Source organism: Tarenaya hassleriana, unplaced genomic scaffold (genome assembly GCF_000463585.1).
Source record: "Tarenaya hassleriana unplaced genomic scaffold, ASM46358v1 Cleome28, whole genome shotgun sequence".
Classification (NCBI taxonomy): Eukaryota; Viridiplantae; Streptophyta; class Magnoliopsida; order Brassicales; family Cleomaceae; genus Tarenaya; species Tarenaya hassleriana.
Window position 1 is genome coordinate 1,386,823 of NW_010966021.1, and position 22,664 is coordinate 1,409,486.

At 37.2% G+C, this 22,664-nt stretch overlaps 6 protein-coding genes across 9 annotated transcripts in view; 2 read left to right on the forward strand and 4 right to left on the reverse strand.

Moving 5' to 3' along the window:
• Nucleotides 1-1,430, reverse strand: part of LOC104817918 (seco-amyrin synthase-like) — a 6,144-nt gene extending 4,714 nt beyond the window's left edge. For both annotated transcript variants that reach the window (XR_772581.1, XM_010547303.1), the window contains exons 1-3: nucleotides 1,342-1,430; nucleotides 516-754; nucleotides 70-255 (exon numbers count right to left, since the gene is read on the reverse strand). Coding sequence is in view for 1 of the 2 variants with exons in the window: in XM_010547303.1 (XP_010545605.1) it covers nucleotides 70-255; nucleotides 516-716 (387 nt within the window). In the remaining variant the exon portion in view is untranslated. The remainder of the gene's footprint in view (nucleotides 1-69; nucleotides 256-515; nucleotides 755-1,341) is intronic.
• A 5-nt stretch (nucleotides 1,431-1,435) lies between these two features.
• Nucleotides 1,436-3,928, reverse strand: LOC104817916 (RNA-binding protein 8A-B-like). The gene is made up of 4 exons (XM_010547302.2): nucleotides 3,583-3,928; nucleotides 2,927-3,063; nucleotides 2,396-2,547; nucleotides 1,436-1,726 (listed from the first exon to the last, which is right to left on the reverse strand). Exons 1-4 carry the CDS (start codon nucleotides 3,851-3,853, stop codon nucleotides 1,681-1,683), a joined length of 606 nt encoding a protein of 201 aa, XP_010545604.1. The 5' UTR covers nucleotides 3,854-3,928; the 3' UTR covers nucleotides 1,436-1,680.
• A 3,644-nt stretch (nucleotides 3,929-7,572) lies between these two features.
• Nucleotides 7,573-11,134, forward strand: LOC104817920 (zinc finger CCCH domain-containing protein 55-like). Of its 3 annotated transcripts, none has more exons than XM_010547304.1 (9): nucleotides 7,573-8,530; nucleotides 9,089-9,256; nucleotides 9,405-9,584; nucleotides 9,673-9,776; nucleotides 9,902-10,144; nucleotides 10,231-10,351; nucleotides 10,456-10,622; nucleotides 10,709-10,753; nucleotides 10,844-11,134. In XM_010547304.1, the coding sequence occupies exons 1-7, from the start codon at nucleotides 7,677-7,679 to the stop codon at nucleotides 10,610-10,612; spliced, it is 1,827 nt and encodes a 608-aa protein (XP_010545606.1). In that variant the 5' UTR covers nucleotides 7,573-7,676; the 3' UTR covers nucleotides 10,613-10,622; nucleotides 10,709-10,753; nucleotides 10,844-11,134. The 3 variants fall into 3 exon arrangements, with proteins under 3 accessions (XP_010545606.1, XP_010545608.1, XP_010545607.1); XM_010547306.1 differs by having other exon boundaries at nucleotides 9,676-9,776; XM_010547305.2 differs by having other exon boundaries at nucleotides 7,677-8,530; nucleotides 10,234-10,351.
• A 126-nt stretch (nucleotides 11,135-11,260) lies between these two features.
• Nucleotides 11,261-13,473, reverse strand: LOC104817921 (F-box/kelch-repeat protein At1g51550-like). The gene is made up of 2 exons (XM_010547308.2): nucleotides 12,818-13,473; nucleotides 11,261-12,457 (listed from the first exon to the last, which is right to left on the reverse strand). The coding sequence occupies exons 1-2, from the start codon at nucleotides 13,236-13,238 to the stop codon at nucleotides 11,505-11,507; spliced, it is 1,374 nt and encodes a 457-aa protein (XP_010545610.1). The 5' UTR covers nucleotides 13,239-13,473; the 3' UTR covers nucleotides 11,261-11,504.
• Nucleotides 13,474-14,462: 989 nt separating this feature from the next.
• Nucleotides 14,463-17,952, reverse strand: LOC104817922. The gene is made up of 9 exons (XM_010547309.2): nucleotides 17,528-17,952; nucleotides 16,962-17,171; nucleotides 16,760-16,862; nucleotides 16,256-16,335; nucleotides 16,090-16,167; nucleotides 15,843-15,934; nucleotides 15,360-15,471; nucleotides 15,117-15,242; nucleotides 14,463-15,021 (listed from the first exon to the last, which is right to left on the reverse strand). The coding sequence occupies exons 1-9, from the start codon at nucleotides 17,804-17,806 to the stop codon at nucleotides 14,902-14,904; spliced, it is 1,200 nt and encodes a 399-aa protein (XP_010545611.1). The 5' UTR covers nucleotides 17,807-17,952; the 3' UTR covers nucleotides 14,463-14,901.
• Nucleotides 17,953-18,857: 905 nt separating this feature from the next.
• LOC104817923 (GATA transcription factor 24) lies at nucleotides 18,858-22,142 on the forward strand. Its single transcript, XM_010547310.1, is given in 10 exon segments — nucleotides 18,858-19,057; nucleotides 19,852-20,171; nucleotides 20,287-20,379; nucleotides 20,457-20,590; nucleotides 20,695-20,826; nucleotides 21,262-21,316; nucleotides 21,318-21,374; nucleotides 21,453-21,490; nucleotides 21,575-21,615; nucleotides 21,733-22,142. Coding segments are annotated over 9 exon segments (906 nt in total). The 5' UTR covers nucleotides 18,858-19,057; nucleotides 19,852-19,880; the 3' UTR covers nucleotides 21,798-22,142.
• The last annotated feature ends 522 nt before the right edge of the window (nucleotides 22,143-22,664 follow it).

Sequence of the window (22,664 nt, forward strand, 5' to 3'; positions counted from 1 at the left end):
TCGGAAGAGGATGTGAAATTCCATTCAAAGTTATCGAAAAGTATGGAGTTTACATGAATATATACTGACAAAGGGGGCCTCGAAGAACAAACTCCCCGAGTTTTCAGCGGGCCAGTGACCGTCATCGGCCTGCAGGGCCGTGAAGTAGAGAACGCCTCTTCTAAGCGCCGTCTTGGCTGCTTCGTACGTGATTTTCTCCGCATCCTCAACCAGCACCCGTGGAATCTTTTGGTCGAAGTTTTTCTCCCGCAGAAACTGTCAAATGCATAGCGTTTTTTCGGAAGAATGGATATTGCAATTTGAGACGGGAGATGTGAAATCTAATACTTGAGGCTAAAACTGTGCACAGAAAGTAGTGAAATTTATGATGTTCCATGGCCTTATCTCTATAAAAGAAACGATACCCAGTTGGCGGCATTGACGTATATGTAAAATGTAGTATATATATGACTATATAGCTTTTCATTGGTAAACACATACATACACACGTACATATACATATATATATATGTAACCTGCATGCGCCATAGTAGATCAGAGCAGGTCTTGAGATGAGTTCTGTTCTCAGAGAAGTTCCGTCGAGCATCTTCCACGTCAGCAAGCTCCTGAGGAGTGGCAGCATCTCTATCGAACTCCCATACTTGTCTCCCCACGTAATCATTTGTGCTGAACAAGTGAGGATCATCTCCTCCTTTTCCGGTCCTCAGCCTCCACATTTATTTCCTTCTTCTTTTCAATGCGGGGATTGGAATTGCTATATATATAAAACTGTGTAACGTTAACTTAAATGTGTCTGTGGTGATGTATTAATTTGTAGCCGAATGGGGCCTACTCACGTGTTTAAGAAAATATTATATAATATGTGAATAGCCCGTATTAACTGTCGGCAGAAGTGTTATTATTGATAATTTATAGATAATCCTTTTTATATGCATTAATAATACTAAAAATCTCAAATAATATATATATATGAGATGAACTTAAACTCTTCACAATGCGCTTGTTGTAATTTCTAATGAATAAATACGTGATCGGATAATATTATCGTGTGAACATGAAATACTGCTCAGTGGTCTCGGGAACGCGCCCGGTCGACCGGCCGACGGTATTGCCCTTGGACAATCGGAAGGACAAGTCGGAGACAGCTATATGATACATTACAGGTCCAATGGCTATTGGTATTCCAAAAATTCAAAAATTGTAACCCCACTAACTATTTTAAATCCCTAAACCCTAAATCTATCCAATAAACTTACTAAGCCCACCCCTATGCATAAACCCTATATTATATATCACATTATCTCACTACAATCTCATAAAACAATCGGTTACCAAACTTACCATAAAAAAATGTGATTTTCTCCCCATGCTTCTGTTCACATCTACTCACCCAGCAAACTGCAATCCATTTCAAAAGCGAATTGGGCAAATGGGATCAGTGATAAAGAGTTCAGTAATTGGGTTCCCCTGGCAATCCATTGAAGTGAAGGAAGAAACAACAGCCACACGGCTTCTGCATCCCTCTTTGTGACGCGGATTTCATGGAACCGAAAATGGATGAACCATACAAAAAGCAAAAAAATCCCCATTTCCACTCTCACTACATCATTGTCCATCGACTTTCCAGATATAGAAAATCCAAAACCTCGGAGCAAGCAATTCAACCTAATGTGACGGGATTTAGTATCGCCTTCTCGGGCTCCTAGAACGATGCGTCCTCCCAGATCTGCGATTATGGAAATAACCCGAGAATCAGGATATTGAGGTCTATTAGGCACCAGTGGAAGAAGGGTGTCACTTTGAGCAAAACTCATGAAAGCCGCGACAAAGACCCTATACTCTGCTTCATTACAGGTCTTGAAAACCAGAGGAGATTCATTTTAGACGATTTGAGTTACATATAATCCCAAAGAGTAAGAATGCGTAAAAGTTTTTCACTCTTATGATGACACAACCGTATAAGCTTGACTGTGTTTACGTATCTAAATTCTGTTATTTGCACTCTTAATGACATTAAGTGTTTCATCACTAAACAAGTGTGGACTCATATTAGTTGTGCTAGGTTGACAAACAACTCTCTTGAAGAACTCCTACAAATCCCATGCAGCCAGGCCCATTACCAACAAGCAAACTCTAGAACCAACCAACCATGGAGATTGATCCACATCTACTTTCAGAAACTTTTAAGTGTAGATGATAGTGAAGCTTATGGACACCTAAATGTGCAAGTTTACAAACAACTCTCTTGCAAACCATCCACTGGAGATATGTGTTTTGCATGTAAATCACACCTAAAGGATTGCAACCAAAAAATCTAAACGAGAAGATGGCAAAGCAGATAAATCTAGTTCATTCGTACAGAAAAGGGAGGAAAGGAATAGACATAGATGCAAACCTCATGTTCTTTCTCCTGTATGATCCAACACTGGGTCCATTGCTGAAGGCCCAATCAACATTGACCGTCTGAGTGAGAAGCTCAGCACCATTCATTTCTGAAATAGCTTTCTGTGCTTCTTCAAACTTCTCATATTCTATCAATGCATAACCCTTGAAAAGACAGAAGGATACACAGGAAATATTAATAGAAGAACTTCCACAGTATGTTTACTCAAGAAAACCTAAAGTCTATAGAAATCTCAATCGAAAACAGGAAGACTTTTCCATTAGCAAGTGTCAAAGCCTGACTTTCAACAGAAAATCAACGTTCACTCTCCATTTCACTGTATTCAACAATAGATTTGTTACCACATACAACCACATAAATCCAAAGCAGGCATCCAGTACAATCAGTTCTGCATTTCATAAAGGTCTTCGATTCCTATCCAATATGTACAGCAAACGTTGTGTACAGTGAACTGGAGTGTATGCAATCGAAAAAGCACTTGAACATAAAATATCATTAAGAACAAAGAGAAAGTTCCCCAACCTTGACAAACCCAGTACGGCGGTCGAGATTCAGATGAAGATTCTTTATCTCCCCAAAGTCACCAAGAGCATTCAATAAATCATCTTCCTGTGCCTCCTCATGAACTCCAGTGACCAGAATAATCCACCCCTCAATGGCTGCACATAATTTCTTCCATCATACATAACACACATCCACACAACAAATCATTCAAAAGAGTACATATTCTGCATAGTGTATACGATCAAACACAAACCAGAGTATATTCCAAGTCCAGTAAACAGAAAATAATTTATATTTTCTACCCTTAAACCAAAATCTATTAGAAATTCATTAGCTGCGTTAGACTTAAGATATTCTTACAATCAATTCCTACACTCAAACCGCGGTTCAATTTAGTTTGACGGTTAATACCTCACAGTGGTGTTCTCAATTTCGAATTTCACGAATAAAGCAAATCTCATTCAATAATGAAACTTCAACAAAAGTCTAGCGAAATTATCCTACTTAAATTGCATCAACAAGTCTCATTTAGAAACCCTAGAAAAAAAAAGATTGTTTAACACAAATCAAACAAGAACACAAATAATCAATAAATTGCAACTATAACGCATCAAGGCACGTGGCTAAACAAACACACGCACAGAGAGCGAGTGAGAGAGAGAGAAATGGATTACATCGCTGCGGTCCGGGACCGCCGTCGGAGCCGAGCGAATCAAAGTCGCGAGAAGAGAGACGGCGTTGGCGATCGGCATCAGGCTCCTCTCGGAAGCCGCGACCTTTGGTCTTCTTCGCCGTCGAGTCGTCGCTGACGCCGGCGATGGTGGATCTCAGCCTCGGATATCCGGCGCGTGGGGAAGCATCTTCGGCGTCACCACCACCGTCCTCGTCCATCAAGTCATCCTCCTCAGGCTCGAAATCCACCGCTTCAGGCTCCGTGTTCGCCATCGTCGACGCCAGATGAATCTCTTCTCGACTATGGTTAACTACAGATTTTCTTTAGGTTCCTCTGTCGCTTTTTTTTTTCCCTGTTAATGATTTTGAACACCAAACCGTAGAGGATATGTAATGGGCTTTGTGACTGGGCCATTGCCTTAATATTGGGCCTAGGCCTATTAATTGTTTTATCTACTCAAATCGATCCAACGAATAATAATCGAATCGAAATTTGGTATAAAACCCAAGCGATTATTATTTTTAAAAAATAAAAACTAAATCTGGATTGACTTAAAAAATAAACAAAAAAAATCGAAAATTATTTTCTAAAATGAATGTTTTTATTAATAAAAATGGAATTCGAACTAAAATGAAACCAAATAAAACCGAATCAAATTTAATATAGAAATTGCACTGTTATAGTTTTATAAAACGGAAGCCAAATATTTAGACGAGAGTTAACATTTTGATTTCAGTTTCAGAATTGTGTAAGTTTATTTTCGTATTTTTAAAAAATATTGTTCAATGTTTTATGTTTAATTTGGATTCAATTTCCATAGGGTTTTTTATTTTAGTAAATTATACGCATTTCATATCTAATATAAAAATAAAAATACAGACAACTGTTCAGGTGCTCAGTCTCTGTCCTGACAACGCTTGCATGTTTCTTGTTATGGGAAACAATTTTAAAATTAAACCCACTAGATTTCGGACTCATTTAAAGAATAATTTATTTCTCTAAATATCCTGAAAATCTCAGTACGGTATTTTCATTTTATACGCTTTTTGGATACTTGTTCATGTCGCCTTGAAAATGGCGATCACCGTTTTTATCCAATTACAGAATTTTAAAAAATAAATACTGATTTTATTTATTTATTTTGGAGATTAAAAAGTTTTTTGTTACATCATCGTCTGATTCCGAGGAATGCTAATAAATTACAGAGTCTGGTCAACATAGACGACGACCATTAATTAAGCTCCTCACGTGTACACTTGTATAGCGATTTCCACCCACCTCCCCACAATAAAAATATTTTCCTTTATTTTCTTCCATTAATATCAAGAACGATAATTTATTTTTGATATTTCATCAATACAATCAAATATTTTGCTATTATATAGAAGATTATTCGAATATTATAATAATGTTTTTGATAAAGATATTAGGTTACATTATCAATAAAGATAAATTGTTGAGGGAATCAACTAATAAGTAATGATATTTTACATAATTTATTCTAAAAAACACAAGTTATATATATATAATTCGGCAAATGTTTTTTCCATGTGTTATGTATTATTTTATTATATACTGATTTTATCATTTTTCCTACGTATCATATATTCTATTAAAGAGGCTAAAAATTCTTTAAAAACGTAGTTAACAAACGGTTCGGGTCTAAAGACAGATATTTTCTTTATTTGGTAAGATTTGAAATTAGGGTGGGGTATATAATACTTTATATTTCCACCATGAGACCTATCTTGGGAAATTTTTTAAAATTGTTTTAAATTTTTATTATTCATCGTTTTGGTCGAATTGACGTAAACAACGAAACCTTTTTTACGAAATAAAATATTTTAAAAGCAAGAATTTTGGGTTTGAAAGGAAATATAGATATAATAACATAAAATACATAATATTATATCCGTTATTATTTCTATAGTCATATCTAAAGTTTATATTCATCTCCAATCACATTGATATTATTTTACTATTTAAACACGAATATAGAAGATCAATATTTACAATACTAAATTTAAATGAGTATTAAGAGTTTTTCATCAATCACACTAAAGATAAAAGATGTGGATGAGTTTAGTCTCTCTCTTTAAAAAAAAAATTATTTTCATAATTTCTATCATCCTTTGTATATTTTTCATTTTCTTAACAATTTCAATTTTTATTGACATTTCTATATCGTCATGTCTTAATTATAAGTGCATGAAAGTCTAAATTTCATTTTTATCACAATCTTCAAACACTAAAAATAATTTGTGAAGCGTGTTAAGAGTATTTTTCTCTGTTTTTTTTAAAGAATTTATAGAACCTATCATATGTCTATCAATTATGTTCAATCTTTGCATCAAATGGAATTTAATTTCTTGTTATGGAATTTTATGTATAGAAAGATATTATTTTTAGAATATTACCATTAATATGATTATGATTTATCCTAGATATTACGTCTAGAATATACTATTATATTTTACTATATATTAACGTGTATCTTGCGGTAATTAATAATAGAAAAACATTCTCCTATTATGGTATCAGAAGTTCGGTTTTTTAATCAACAATATTCATTGAATCCGAAAACGAAGATGACAATGATTTACTAAATCTAATAGTATCGTCTTGAGTACCGTCTTGCATTAATTTTGTTCTTTTTTTTTTTCTAACGACGTTCGTTTATCAACGTCAGCCTTAATCGTTGGGAGATTTTTAAACCTGGTTTTTAATCCCTTTCGATTGCAAAACTCTGATCATCGATCCGCGTGTTTGCATATTTTTTTTCTCTGACGACATCACTGCTAAATTATCACATATTATGCGTCGCGTTTTTGCGCTTTTATTTTTTTTCTCCGGCCTAGCAGTATATACACCGCAAATTTTTGTACTGCGGACCTCATTATCGTACAACTCAACTAGCGCAGATGCGCCATCCGTGCTACATCAGTCTCTGAAGTTATAACACTCAAACTCTTCAAACGTTATATATCAAACAACACCGACTCAAGTTTGAACTACACCACCATATAGAAGATGTTTCGTTTAATACGTTCACAATCTAAATTTTCAATTTTTATGTAACAATATTGAATTCATTATAGATGATTCATCGTGAGGAATATACAGAAAGATATTATTTCTATAATATTATAATTAATATGATTATGATTTAACCAAGATATTATACATAGAATATACTATTGTATGTTTCCATATATTAGCCTGTATCTTACGTTAATCAATAATAGAAAAACATTTTTTATAATAATAGACAATTTTGTTATGAATATTGTAATTCCTTCTTTATATCAAAACTTTATATTCCTTTTTTTAATTATGGGTTGCGTTTTCCACCACAAACACTGTATAAGTTTTCGTATATAAATGCAAACTTTTCACATTTTTACATGATGATGATTTTCCAATAACATGAAATTCGAGATAATACGGTGCATAATTCATACCCATGTTGCTAGACTCTCCCCATCAACTTTTTTTTTTCTTTAAAAAACAATTTTCTTAAAATGTCGGTTAATTTTATTTTATTAGCAGTTGTTCGTATGGCTAAAACTTATTAAATAAAAAATATATTGGTTTTTGAAAAATCAGCTAAAAATTAGGATATTTATTCAGTTAATATTTTTTTAAAATAATTATATATATAGTTTAATTTTTCCATACCAGTTCTCATTTTTTTCCGGAATAATTATTGATTCTTAATGAAATCTTTCAAAAAAACAAAAATAAAAAATTTGTTGTGGTTAAATTAAATAGTTTAATTTCCACGTCACTCTAATCCCGCTCCCGACGAACTTCAAAAACCCTAAACCCGATGAAGGAAACAAAACAAAAACCTCAGGAAAAGGAACAAACAAAAAAAAGTTGTCCTTGACACTTTACAATAAAAAATAAAAGACATTTAAAAAAAAACATCACATTATTAACCCTCAGCCCCAAAAAAAAAAAAAAAAAAAAAAAAAAAAAACACAAAAACACACAAGCTAGTACCCACTACTTTCAAAAAAAAAAAGGGTCTCTGCCTCTCTGGGTCTCTTCTTCTTCGTCTCCATCTTCTGTAAGAGCAGAGAAATCACGGCCATGGATCCCGGAGATCCTATTTCCATACTTTTCACTAAGATCAGAACACTGGAACCGGAGAACGCGTCGAAAATCATTGGGTATTTGTTGTTGCGGGATTTGGGTAAGAGAGATTTGATGCGTTTGGCTCTTGGACCAGACACTGTGTTGCAGTCTCTCTGTCTTAAAGCTAAATCCGACTTGGGTCTTTCTTCAAACACCTTGTCTACGCCGACGCCATTTAACCCTATCTCCAGACCCATCAATATCCTCCGACCACCATTCTCTCAGTCTTCTCCGAGGATGTCCGGAAATGGGTTCGTCGAGTTCTCGAGGAACCCTCTGTCTCCTTCTCTGACTCCCGGCTCACTTAACAGCAACCCCAGCCTGAGCTCGAGCCCATTTCAGAACGGGTCGTCGCTTCTGGGTTCTTCTTCCATGGCTGATGGAGTTGGCGATGCAAGTGGAAGCGGCGATTTACTCGATGAGCAACACCTCGGCGACTATTTATCGTTCCTAGATGATTCCTCTTCGAAGAATGAAGAAGTTGCGGACCCATTTGGATTCTCAGCCAACAATGGCGATGCCCAGTTGCACAGGAGGAGTTTCTCAGCCAGTGATGCTTGTTTGGGGTCGGAAGATCCTGGATTTGGCTCCGGCTGCAGTCTCTTGCACGGCTACGATTTCGGTGGCCGTGGCTGGTTCGGGTCTCCGAGTAAAATGGATGATGTTCACAGGCAACAGGAGGAGATGATGAGGATGAAGGTAGCTCATCAGCGTCGGATGGCGGCTGCTCAGCTCATGTTGGCTGGAGCTTCCACAATGCCGTATGACAAGGGACTCAATTTCCACTTGCATCCTCGAAATGGACAGAGGTAAAATGGACATTGGTCATTTTTGTTGTTTCTTGTTCACGTTTTCTTTTACAATGTGGCTAAGATGTCCTCTTGTGCATATGTTTTCTTGGTAGAGGCTAAGATTTTGCCAAAAAAGTGTGGTTCTTTGGTGAATAGCTTTGACCAGATGTGATGTTTGAGTCTTTTTGGTGGATTGTTTTAAAGTCTACATCTTTATGCTCCTCAACTTTGGTGATTATAAATTTGTGAAGTTGTCTTTGGATGCCCTTTCAGGTGTGTGAGATATCAACTGTTGCTCTCTGTGTTTTTGGGTCGTTGTTCGAGTTGTGTTTAGGAAAATGGTAGTATACTCTCTCAGTGTTCATTCATACCCAAGAGTTCGTATCTAGAGGGTGGACTTATTTTCTCTCATTTCATCCTTTTGGCTCTTGAATTTGTTTCTCCTGTTGTTCAAATCTTTTGCCTCAAGTTTAATGCAGGGATTTGTTTTTGGTATTAAGAAGTTCAAACTTGGTTTTTGGTGCTGCGGTGTGGTTCATCTGATGATTCTTGGGTTTTGTCTTGGTGTTCTTGCAGGCTAGTTCCCAGACAATATGGCGAAGAGGGTTACTGCTATGGTACTCCGGGCCGGCATGAAAGGGAAGATTTTATGGGAGATAAGTTTCATTCAGCTTCTAGACAGATTTATTTGACATTTCCAGCTGACAGCTCCTTCTCTGATGGAGATGTCTCCAACTATTTCAGGTAAACTACTCTCACAGCTCTTTCCTTTTCCTTTTTTTGTGTGTGAAGGAAAATAGTTGGGTTTTGTTATTACAGAAAAAAATGGACATCTTGAGCAAGTTTGGGTTCCATGAGCTTGTTAATATTATCATGCTTCTTGTTTTGTTAGCAATTTTGGACCGGTGCAAGACGTGCGGATTCCGTATCAGCAGAAAAGGATGTTTGGTTTTGTCACTTTCGTCAATGCCGAGACCGTGAGGCTCATATTGGCTAGAGGAAACCCTCATTTCATATGTGATTCACGCGTTCTCGTTAAACCATACAAGGAGAAAGGAAAGATCCTAGAAAAGTATATCGAAACTACCTATACTATTCCCGTCTTCTGTCTTTGGCTTTCATCTCTTCAGTTTCTTTATGGAGATTTTGTCAAACAATAGCAGGAGGCAACAGCAACTACAGCAGCAGATGGAGAGGGGGAACTTCTCTCCTTGTTCAAGTCCTTCAGGGATTAATTCCAGGGATCCATTTGGCTGTCACTTTGGTTAGTTTCGTTTCTTTCTTCAATAGGATTCACTCCCTGGATGGTTTTTCTATGGGAAGACAATCAATTTTTTTTTCTTTCTGGATACTCTTACTGAGTTCAGCCCTCATTTTCTTTGTTGCCAGGACCAAAAATGTTATGTGGCACACCGGAGACACTGAGAAGAGAAGCCGAGCAAGCTGATATGCAACATGCCATAGAACTTCAAAGGAGAAGGTTCATGACTCTGCAGCTACCTGACTTGGAAAACCAATCAATCCACCATCACCATCGTAGTCTTTCTGTTGGTTCTCCCGGTCGTTTTCCCTCTCGTATCAATCAAAGTATTTTTCTTCAATCAGAAAACATCAGTGAAGAAATCGTCGAAGGTCCTTTTCTCAGCTTCGTGGAGCTTGGTTCATATGTTTAACCTTTATTTTTCTCTGTTTTCATCGACCTTTTTCCTTCCTTTTAGCAGATGACAACGATACAGGAGAGAAACATCTCTGGCTAGAAGCAAGCGGAGCCTTTCTGAATGATACCGATCATTGCAGGAGCCAACAAGGTGACTACAGTGGCGAATCCTGTAACAAAGGGTATGATTTATTTTCAAGATAGCGAAAAGGGTTGTGCTCAATTTTAATTTTGAGGTTTACATAAAACATCCGTTCTTACCCATGCTTTCGTATCGCTGCACAAGGCAAGAGACCAATCTCGAGAACATTCTTCCCGATAGCTTCTTTGCTTCTCCCGCAAAATCCAGTGAAACCCACCAGCCTGAATCCGAGAAAGAGAAATGTATTCCTCTCTCTGATTCCGAGGACAATAAGCCTTACTCATCGGTTCAATCTGCCTAACTAGCATTTGGTATGTTCAAGATTTACACGGATTCGTAACATTATCTGGGGACAATCATTGACAACACTGGTAATTATCTTCCTGTTACTTTTCAGGTTCACCGCTATAGACAGAAAAAACCCAAGTGTATGTACCAAAAGGTAAGAGATTTCAGCCATGGAAGAAGATCTGAAAGAACTCAAAGTTGGGCTTTAACTCTCTCTTCATGTTTTGGATATGTGCTCTTGCAGAATAGCCAGAGATTTTGATAAGGCCGAGAGTAGAAGAGGAAGAATCGTCTGTGTGTAAAGCTAAGCATCTTAACCTGGAGAAGAAAGAAGAGTAGAGAAAGACCTGTTAGGATTAGATATCTGGAAGGCGATTGAAAAAGAAAATGTCGTCTGCGATATAATTACCACTAACCTCAAACAAGACATGAACATTCAGAATGATACAGTAACTGAAAACTTGCAGTGTGTTTTTCCTTTGTCCTTACTTTGTTCTGTTCTCTATAAATACAGTATCTGTATTACTAATATACTCTCACTCTCTCTCTCTATATATATATACATATATATCATATATGTGCATGTATTTTCTCTGGTTTTTTTACTTGCATGGTGTAAATTGTAAAATATGCTTTGGTTGTGAGTGGCAGGAAGTGCACTTGATCTGTTTTTTTTTTTAATTGTTATAAGGGCAGAGCTTGTATTTTTTTTTGTACAGTAATATTGTTCATGACAGAAACCATTTCTTGTTTACAAGAGGAATGCATACGGTTTTTTTTTTACACAAACCTGCCATTTTAGTACAACTTGAACCATTACATCAGAGGCCTTAAAGCACAAGACAAGACCAAACTTTTACTGTAAAGCCCTTTTTCAGGTTTCTGTCCATGTCTTTGGTCGGTGGCTAGAGTCCAAGAACAAGTTCCACCATGAAAAGCTCACCACCAAACCTAAGACCTGATGATGCCGCAGGCTGAAGCAATCCGTCAACCATCCCACCAGACATGTAAACATACCGTCCTGACCGATCAACGCAAGCCCGGTGGAAAGACCGACACTTTGGCCTGTAAGAAATCTCGTTGAGCCTTCTCCATGCTGATGACCCGTTAAGGCTAACCGCTGGTGGCTGCAGACCAGTGGCAGGAATGGTGTTAACATCAAATGCCCAGAAATCGTCTTTCCTGTGCCTGTACGAATCCTCACCCCCGTAAATCAGCAGCCAGCCTCCTAATATCAGCGTTGCCGAGTGACCAACCCTCGGCAATGAAGAACTCGCGGGCACGTTCTTGAAATCGTAGAATATCTGTATCCATCGTTTGGAATGTTCTTGAATATCCAGGAGCCAGACATCGTCGAGAACATTGTATCCCGACCCTCTCCCTCCGAACAGAACTACTTGGTTGTCCCTGATGCAGGTCAAGGAGTGTCCTGACCGAGGTGGCGGTGATGGATGAGACACCAACTGGCGCCATGTCCCCGAGTTCATGTCCTCGGAAAGTTCTAGAACCCATGTGTCCCCAAGTCTGACTCCAAACAATCCGATCCCACCATGGATAACGATCTTCTTCTCGCCGATGCAACAGGCGGCATGAGCACCACGACAAGGCGGTATAACAGGTCCGACATTGAGCAACTTCCATGATAGTTCCTCGTGGAAAGTCACTCTCGCGATCCATGTATCGTTGTAACGATGACCACGGTCATTTATTCCTCCGAATAGAATGAGTTGCTGTCCGACGACGATGCAGGTGTGGCCGAATCTCCCGCTCGGAGTGCCCAAATCGACTTTTTTCCATTTCAACATCTTGTGATTGCTCTCATCAACATAAGCAGTCCATGTATCATCAAGATGGCGTCCTGCAAAAAAAAAAAAAGCCCAGCAATGCATATATATAATACAAAGCTCAACAAAATTTTGATTGAGTACAAAGACCAGAAGATGTATATCCAGCTCAAAATTTTCAGGTAATAAGACCGAAACTAGGGCAGGATTCGAACCTAATGATGGTTAATCTTCATCTGAAATAACAAAACGATGAGCTAAAATTGCCAAAGAGTTGGCGTGTGGTCAGCACACGCATCAAGCAGAGAACCCCAATTCTGGATTCAATCATATACCGAAACCTCCAATTTCCAGGTTGCAAACAGACAAAACCCCCGAAAAAAAAGTACGGAACTTCACATTTGGTGGATGAAGAAGAGAGGATTTGGCTTTACCTCCTTCACATCCACCGCCGAACAGAACCAGATAATCAGTGACGAAGTTGAGAGAATGAGAAGCTCTAGGGCTCGGCAACAAAGATTCCGCATCTGGGTTCGGGATTACGTGACAGCAGACCGAATCCAGCTTGCGAACTCGCTCGAACAGCTTCATCCACGCAAACCCATCTCGAGAAGAGGACTTCAGGGCCTCCACAGTCGCCGGGCCCCACTTCCGCCGGCAAACTGCTTCCCAGAGACCGTCGGAGCAAGCAAGATCTCGGAATCTCTTGCAGGTCATGGAGAAGGAGAGGATAGAATCTACGGGGAGAAGATGCAGGATGGCGAAGAGATGGTCCTGGGCTAAGTTCATTATCGGCGTAGACGACGAGCCTCGTTCTCCGGCGACGGCGACGGCGGAGATATCAGTCTCCGACATGGGAAATCGGTGGGGGGATCGCTGTTGGATTCGTTGGTGGTATTAGTGGAATGATTGTGGTGTGGGCATTTCTGTCTGGCCGCATCTGACTCCAGTGATGTCTTCGCATGAAGTTGGGTCAGTGAAAACAAAGACATTTTCTGTTTTATTATTATTTTTTTTACTTTTCTCGTCGTGTAATACTTTTAATTTTTACCTTTGGATTTAACTTGCCCGGGTAACTTTCGAACACTCGAAAAAGTTTGGTACATATTTCGATTTTTTTTTTCATTTTTACAAATATTTACCGAAAACACCCAAAAGTTTTAAAACATTCTACTTTTAACCCCATGCTTTCTGGATGGAGAATATTCTTCAATCTTGTGTCACTTTCTGCTGTGCTGTACATAACAACGTGCAGATAAGAGTCTTGAATCTAAAATTTTGAAAGCTCATGTTTTATCCGATACTAGAGAAAAAAAAAAAGCTTTATTTTTTGGGTTGACAATTTAAAAGTTGTCTTGCTCTAGAAATGTGTACATGGTTCATGAATTTATACGGAAACTTTCCTAAATAAATACTATTTTATACATTAAAAAAAAATCCCAAAAAAATACTGAACTTTCGAATTTTGACAAAAAATACTGAATTTTTTATTTTATCAAATAAATATTAAATTTTTTAAATTTGACAAAATAAATAAAATGAGATACAACCACATCACATTATTTTACTTAGTTTTTTTTACAATCGAAAAAAGTTTATATATTTTTTTGGATTACTAAAAAAGTTCAGTATTTTTTTATAATTAGAGAAAAATTCATATATTTTTTGGATCATTTAAAAAGCTCAGTATTTTTTTAGATTCATTTAAAAAGTTTAATATTTATTTGATAAAAAGTAAAATTCGGTATTTTTTTATCAAAATTGAAAAGTTCAATGTTTTTTTTAAGATTTTCCCTAAAAAAATTAATTATATTTTTTCAACCGAGAGCACTGCACTGCACATTGTATGACTTTTTAGATTCATCTAAATTACTGTATGAGTGACAAAAGCAAAAATTCAAGAAACAAAAAGTCTAATGACTATCCCGACCTTGAGTTCGAATCTCATGTTTGGGAAGGAACCAATATTCTAAATCACATGGTTGACCATTGACCCTTGATCCTGTGGACTTCAGTATAGAACACTCGGTTACCCAAAAAAAATCTAAAGATGTGGAAACATAAAAGCATCACAGGAAAGAAGAGCATAATACATTGTTATTACCTTAAAAACTCATTCAAGGTCTAACCTCAACAGTCACCAAAAACAAGTACAACACACTAAACTCTACATCAGAGGGCAATATGTATTGTCAACCTGGTGAGCATCAAAGGCCAACCAGTGAAAACTTACCTATCTCCTTCAAGGCTTTAACTTGATCAAGATCAACAAAGGCAAGGGCAGGCAATGTGCAAAACCAAAACTTCTGCAGTCTGTTTATTTTTTTTTACATAGTTAACTCATCACAGAACCAGGGGGAAGAAGGAACCAAAATGACCCCAACAGGGAACAAGCAGTAGAATTTATTCGCCAGATAAGCTATTTCGGGAGTTGAGATTAAAGATACACATTTACCCTTTGGACTGATATCCCCTTGTGAGGCGGCGTCTGATACGAATGAAACGACTTCAACATCCGTCATTTCTGCAAATTATGCACCACCTTCCCCTTCTTTACCACTTTCCAGAGAGCAGTTTTTGCTTCTTCTAACGTTTCAACCTCATGGCCTTCATCAAAGGATAGCCTTTGTATGTTGAACTGAACATAACAATAAAATGCAGAAGCTTAGAGGCTTGTGTAAGAACGGAAGCAATCTCTCCATCCATTTGATTGGAAATCTAACGTAATAATACCTGAGCGCCTTGGCGGACCCGTATATCAATTCCTTTGCAATCTATGGAAATGAGAGCAGCATCATCTACCTCACTTTCAGCAGACAAGAGCTCTCTCAGTGGTTTTGAGAAGATAGCATTCAGTTCCTATTAAAAAAAAAGTAGACAGAAAATAAGAATCAATTCTAACCATTGGGAATTTACATAATGAGAAATTTTTTGGAGCCTTGAAAGCTAGCTGAAAAGTGAATTTGAAATACACACCTTAAGATTTTGCTCGCCTCCATCGACAGCTATTTTATCTGGCTGAAGAGCCTCATACTCTTTGACATTGACCCAAGCAACAGTGCCAAAACCTCCGATGAAATAGATATCACTGACGACAAATCCATATCGTTATATTCAAGACAAATGGAAGAATATTAATTGACCTTTAGGGTTGTGCTTGACGGTAAATGCATCCGAAGAATAAGTTTGCAGGCAGTGATACTTGTCTAATTTCTTACTTGACAGCCAGCAAATGAAGATGGAAAGCACAGTTCCAAGGTAAAAGATTATGAAAAATGTCAAATTGTCAATCCTCTTAGTGCCAATAAATGTGTCATATTTATCTCAATTTCAGTATATATTAGAATGTCATGCAAGTTCTGATGCACAGAAAATTAAAACATCACATCCATAAACAAACAATGACTTGTTCATGGAAGAAAGAAAGTGATACGGGAGAAGCCAAAACTGTAAGCAAACCTTATGTTCTGCATTCTGAAATAGTAAAAGTTTCCCCACTGCTGGGAAGGCCCTTGTTGATGTTTTGCAATATACAGCTTATGAGCCCATTCCTGACAAGCCAGAAAATGAAAATTTAGATCAATAATATTTTAAAAAAAAAGCTAATGTAGAGATGAATTATTACGATCTGCTCGGATTATGCTGGACATTCAAAAACAGTAAACCAAGAAGAAATATGAAACACAATTGGTTAACAGAAGCCCACCTGCTGATCTTCTGGCAACGGGTACACATCACCAAAAAGTGTTACTCTTGCATTTGATAAGCCGCTCCATCCAGGTATCTACGAACCAAAACCAGGAATTAAAAAAAAAACAAAGATATTCTTATGCTTCAGATCAGTTAGGTTTAGGTACAATAAATAACATTACCTGAACAACAAGAGTGCATCGAGGTTCAGACAAGAGATTTCGTGTGTGGATGGCCAATGGCGAAAATGAAAATATTGGATCTAGAAACCAAAAGTACAGGACATCATCAAATGTATATTTACATGTGGATTGAAATATTTATCAAGTTTGTATCACGAAAACACAAAAATTAGCAAGCAGACATAAAACATGAGATGTATTTTTTCAGTATGATATACAGATTGATAAAAATTCCTAAGTTTACATCCAGAATGGGTGTAAGGGGATAAAGTCAGACCCCATAAGGATGCTGGTCTATGAATTGCCATAAACACACAACATGTGACACAGGTAAACATTTTAAAATGGAAAAACAGAAGCATGAGAAGAACTAAATATGCATCAACTGACAAGTCGAAAATTCATAAAAGTGACATTATAGAGAAACACCGGACACAGAGAGTAGCCTTTGCAAAACCATATGCAGCCAAAAAACAAGCGTTAGATTCAATCAATTTGACTTACGTCCCATCGGATCAGGAGCAAAATCCACCAAAGAGCCAAATGGGTACCCTTCTCTGCGGTGGTGCATCTTAGACATCACAGTGCACAGATGAGCAAACCTGGCCTTGAATCATAACCCCAAGACAAGACACGAACTTTATGATCTTTGTCCGGTAAAGCAAAAAGAACCAAACCACAGAACGAACTAGAACATAACTCTTACCTGCTCCATCAAATTCCGGACAGCTAAAGCTGGCCGAGGCAGCCCATGAGCAGAGGTTGCACTCTGAACGCCACCAGAAATCGGTGTCCTAAAAAGCCCTGCTCGAGTTCCTCCAGCATTGCCAACCCCATGAGGAAGCACAAGAGATGTCTCGACGTCGATTATCTTATGAGCATTGTTTTCCTCACTTTGATCACCGCCTAACATTTCCTGCATGAAAAATAAGAAGCAATCAATCCCGCGCCAAAGGAATCACCCAATACATTATGAACTACAAGTTCAGCTTGCACCAATCCGGCCAAAGCAACGTAAGACAACCTTCGCAAGAAAAACCATCGTGTTCCATCCAGGACAAGTGTTTACAGTGAAACTCGCTATCATTGCAACATAATTTAACATCTAATAGCAGCTTTTTAAGCTTTATAACTACAAGAATCCCCCAGTGAAGTACACACCCAAAACAAAATTTGATAACTTTTGAAACATTGGAAGGCATGATTCAATTACTGCGATTCCATTTCTTTTTGGGGATGATTCTAACAAATGTATGATCGAAGTGATATTACCTGAGATAAAGAGAGAATATCGCCGGAAAACGAGCTAAACCCATTGCTCCCCGCCAAATTATCATCTCCTTCGCTTGGAGTCTCGTCGTTGAAGAGAGCCCGCAGGCGAAACCCATGACTCGGTCCATGGCTGAGTCTCAGTTTGGCGATTCGCTTGGTCGGCGAATCGCACAACCAACGAGAAGACAGAAAAGAAGAAGACGGAGATGAAGGCGGCGGCAAAGAAGGCTTTGCCTCGGGGAGATTGGATACGTAAACTGAAGTGAATATAGCTTCCATTGAAGAGAGAAATCCAAGGAACAGAGAAATCGATTCAAGAATCGCAAAAGTGTAGCGAGGAGAGATTCTCTGACTTCTTTGATCGGGAAAATCAAAGGAAAGGTAGGGTTCGAATTTAAAGAAAAAGGGTTTCTGTGTTTCTTTTCTTATTGTTTTCTATTTTCCAAACTTCCATCTTCGATAATTAATTGTTATTGCCCATTTTGATTTGATTTAGGGTTGGAGATTTTTTTTCTTTGTATAATTTGTTTTTTAAATACTGTAGTATTTAAATTCATATTTTTATACATTTCAACATCTAAATTAATTTCAATATATGAATTAATTCATATATTTCTCCTTTTTTCTATCAGTTGTTCACATCTAATTATCTTTTTTAATGTACGAAATGAATCATCGGATACTAAAAATAAATATTAATATATATAAAAATAAAAATTTGTAAAATAACTTATAAAATAATAAATTACTCCATAAATATTAGTACCCATATGAAAATAATACTGCCCCAATTTTTTATATTACGGTGGGAATATTTTTATGGGGAAAAAACAAGGAAAGAGAATCAATAATTGCCAAAAGGTTTAATGATTTGCTCAAAGTTAAATAATCTCAATGTAGATATGTATATTCATATATTACTTTATAGTTTATACGTCGGGTTTAGAACCTAAATGGTGATTAGACTATATATATATATATATATCACATCAAAATAATGTATGTATCAAATTAAATTTAAAGTTTCACAAATCTTAAATTTATTGATAAAAAACAACTGAAATTCGGAAGGATAAATGCACCTAACCATTTTATACTATATAATTTCATATTTTATACGATTTAATCTCAACTATTTTTAATATATAACTATTTGTATGTTGAATATTAGAAGATTTTTTTAATAAAGTTTAAGAACATTTTTGTAATATTTTTAAAATTTATATTTTTAAATTTTATACATTTTTGTAATTATTTTTAACTTCGTATTTTTTAATGTTGATTTCTTTTGGAAATTATTTATTTCTACGGTTCTTTATCCAAAACTACATAAAATCAAAATCAACACCTGCGGTGACGCTTTTCCTCTCCTGCCTTCTCTGACGTCGCCAGCAACCGGCGCCGGAGTTTCGTTCCGGCGGCTCGTATCCATTTTCTGCCGAGGGTTTGTCATTCCAGCCGCCGTCCGATCAGTTTTCCGTCGGTCCTCGCTTTCTCTCTTCATCTCTCTTACGTTACTCGCGAGAACAGGTACGAATCCGACTTCAGTCAGTGCTCTCGCAGCGGAATGAGAAAATTTTTCACGAGATGGTGTGAAAACTGCGTGGACTTGCTTACCGGGTTGGCTTGATTACGTTCTAGGGTTTTTAGTTGGCGACAATTTGGTGTACGATATGAAGTTGATGTGCTTTTGTCTTGTTATCTTTGGTTCCCTGTACGTCCATTCGCTCGTTGCCGATCATAACAGGATCAGAATTTTGAATTGGTCCTGATTTATGCAAAATATGGCCCTGTTTCTCGAGAACGTTAAGTTGTTTTCGGATTCATGGTTCTGGATTTGGAAATATATCGTTAGGAATCTGGCATTTGGCTGTTTTCCTTGACGTTTATGTTTGAGGGTTGAATCTCTGCTCGCGATTACATTATGATTGCTGTTTTCTCTGTAAAAGTTCGAAATCCACGCTAACTCTGGCAAAAAAAAAGAAAGAATTTATTACCCATTTAGCGATCCTTCCAACGTATAACCCAGGAAAGGAAGAAAACATGACTAACCGATGATGAGAAAGGAAGGTTTCTTCATGCAACTGTTTACTAGCATTTTGTTGTCGGGTCGTGCAAATTCAATTATTATCTTGCTTAGATTTTACCTCACTTAATGCTGGTTTGATATAGTTATCTGTCCGATTATGTGATTCTGTTTGTTTGTGAACTCAGTTCATGCTTGCTGAGGAGTTGCTTTGGTTGTTCATGCTCGAAATCTAGTTATCTGCTTCAAACCCTCTCTATCATGTTATAATGGCTATTTGAATAACATTGTCAAACAGTTATAGCAAATTGATGAACAAGAAGAACCATGGATGGCCTTCATGGAAGGGATGCCCGAGTGCACATGGCTGAAGCACAAGATCCAATGAATGTGCAATATGAGCATCATGATTTGCGCCACATCAACAATGAAAGTGATATGGTTGATGAGCATACTGGGAGGATGAATGAAGGAGTGGAAATGGGCATTCCTTCTCGCCCTGGAAATTTATCAGATACCCGAGGTGACATGGTGGACCATGGTGGTGAAAATGGAGATCAGTTGACGTTGTCTTTTCAGGGCCAACTTTATGTCTTCGACAGTGTCTCGGCTGAAAAGGTGATTTAGAGTTGCTAATGAGTTAGTTCCTTAATATAAATTTATAAGTATAGTTTTTATTATAAAGCTAGTGCGAGAGAATGACCCTTCATTTCCTTTTCAACATCAACTGCAGCTCCAAGCCACGCTTCGATTGTTGGGAGGCCGTGAAATACCACAGACTGCTTCCACAACCCTAGGATCATCAACAACACCTCAGAACAATAGGGTATCGATAGTAAAACATTTGATTATATGGGAATAAGTTTGCTCCTTTTACGAATTGCTGACTAATTAATGAATTAGTGTCTATCTGGTACTCCTCAAAGGTCTAGTGTCCCGCAACGGCTAGCCTCCTTAGTCAGATTTCGGGAGAAACGTATAGGACGGAATTTCGATAAGAAAATTCGGTACTCAGTCCGTAAGGAGGTTGCCTTGAGGTACAGTTGTTGTACTCGGGATTTTTTTTTTACTTTTGCCTATACGTTTTTGGGTAATTACGGCACTTTTTTGTTACTTGTCACTGTTCTTTGGCATTCTGTAGGATGCAACGTAATAAACGTCAGTTCACATCTGCCAAGTCAAATGATGATGATTCTGCATCAGCGGGTTCGAGCTTGGGGTCAAATCACTCCTGGGGTGTAGAACGGTGTGGCTCTCAGACTCGAGAGATTTCGTAAGTTCAAATATTGCTTTAATTTTATTCAACAAGTATCCGACTTGAGGTAGTATTGATCTGGACCAACCAACTTTAGAACTTATTAGTGTATTAAGATGAGGAGATCCTATCATTAAAATTGTAGGACAATGCAGGCAATATAATATCTTGTTAAAATAGCCCACACAGACACAGGTGAAGCAAAAGAAATGCTAAGCTAAAAGTTGTAATTGTAAAATGTAAAAGAAGCGTGAATTATGAGATGTTCCCTTAATAGATAAGAGCTGAAAAGTATGTAAAGATGTAATGATCTTTGTTTTCTGGAAATTCAAAAGCACGGACTGAATGTTGCATCGAAGTTTTTGCACGTGACATTCTTTTTTTTTTACATTCAGTTACGTACTTAGCACATGTTTTGTATCTTCTGCTTGAAATGGTAATGGAACATGTAAGATGCCGGCACTGTGGAACCAGTGAGAAGTCCACTCCAATGATGCGTCGAGGGCCTGAAGGCTGAAGGGCCAAGAACACTTTGCAATGCCTGTGGACTAAACTGGGCAAACAAGGTAAGCGAAGCTTGTAGTTGTTGGAGCCATATTATTTGTCGGTCCATATTTAACATTTTCATGAATGGTAATTTTCAGGGGACTCTCAGAGACTTATCCAAAGCCACACAAAATATGTCTGTAAATAGGAACGAGGTGATGATCATACATTTTGTCGGTTAAACAAAAAACTTGACATTTGCTCTCGATGTATTTATCAGGGCAAAACCCCCGTGGCCGATCGAAGGAACGAGAGTTGCCGGTAAAGTTAGCATCTCGTCCTGATTACATAACAGGATCAACCTAAGGTCAGGTTTGCTTTAGTTTCCTGACCATATTTTGAAGGAATCTTAGTTTATTTTGGGTTTTTTGGGATCAGATTCTGGAGATGGAACCTTTGGATTCAATCCGGGGGTAAGTATGAATACTGCACAGTGCGTCTAAATGTGTTTGGCTCGAAGTCTTTGACCAAGTCAACGCAGGAGTGTAAGTTGCTTTGATTATGCTTTTAATAAACCAAATTTAAACTTAAGCATAATCATTTGATTCAGTCTTTAACCAAAGGCATGCATCCCATCAAAGATCACATGTTCAGCATTGCTTAGCTTGAGTTGCCCTAACCCATACAATGTATGATCTTGATTTGGTACAGTGTTTTTTTATTTATTTATTGGGATGTGTTTTGTGTTCTACCAAATCTTTTTTGAAGTTTTTTTCCATATAAATTGGATTTGTATGAAATTGTCTAGAAGATGGATTTTTATGTATAATAAGAGATAGATACATGTATATCTATATGTATGTATGTATGCATGCACACACAAGCCTCGGGCCCTTTAGAGGCTTTGACTTGGTGTATTTAAGAGAGGGCATAGCATGAGTGTCATGGCCATTAAACATCACGTTTGTAATTTGTAATTATTATTAACGCTAATCAATTTATAACTTTCTATTCATTTATTTGGATAAAATGGCTTTCTACTCGTTTAACCATTTTTCATCATTTATAAAAAAACTATATATTAATATCAAGTAAAATGAGAAAAAATATATTATGATTTATGTCACTAGCAACCATAACAAACGCTTATCAGAAAAATAATTAAGTAAAGCTTTATAAATTTTCATGAATTCGAAGATTACAAACAAAGCAATTTTATTTCATATATAAGGCAGTAAAACATCCAATGTTCTTTTAAATAAAAGTTTTTATTTAAATGAAAATGGGCATATGATTAGAGTGATTTTTTTTTTAAAAATCAGATATATGATTGGGACTAAATGAGTGTGAGCCACGCAGGTGAGGTGACC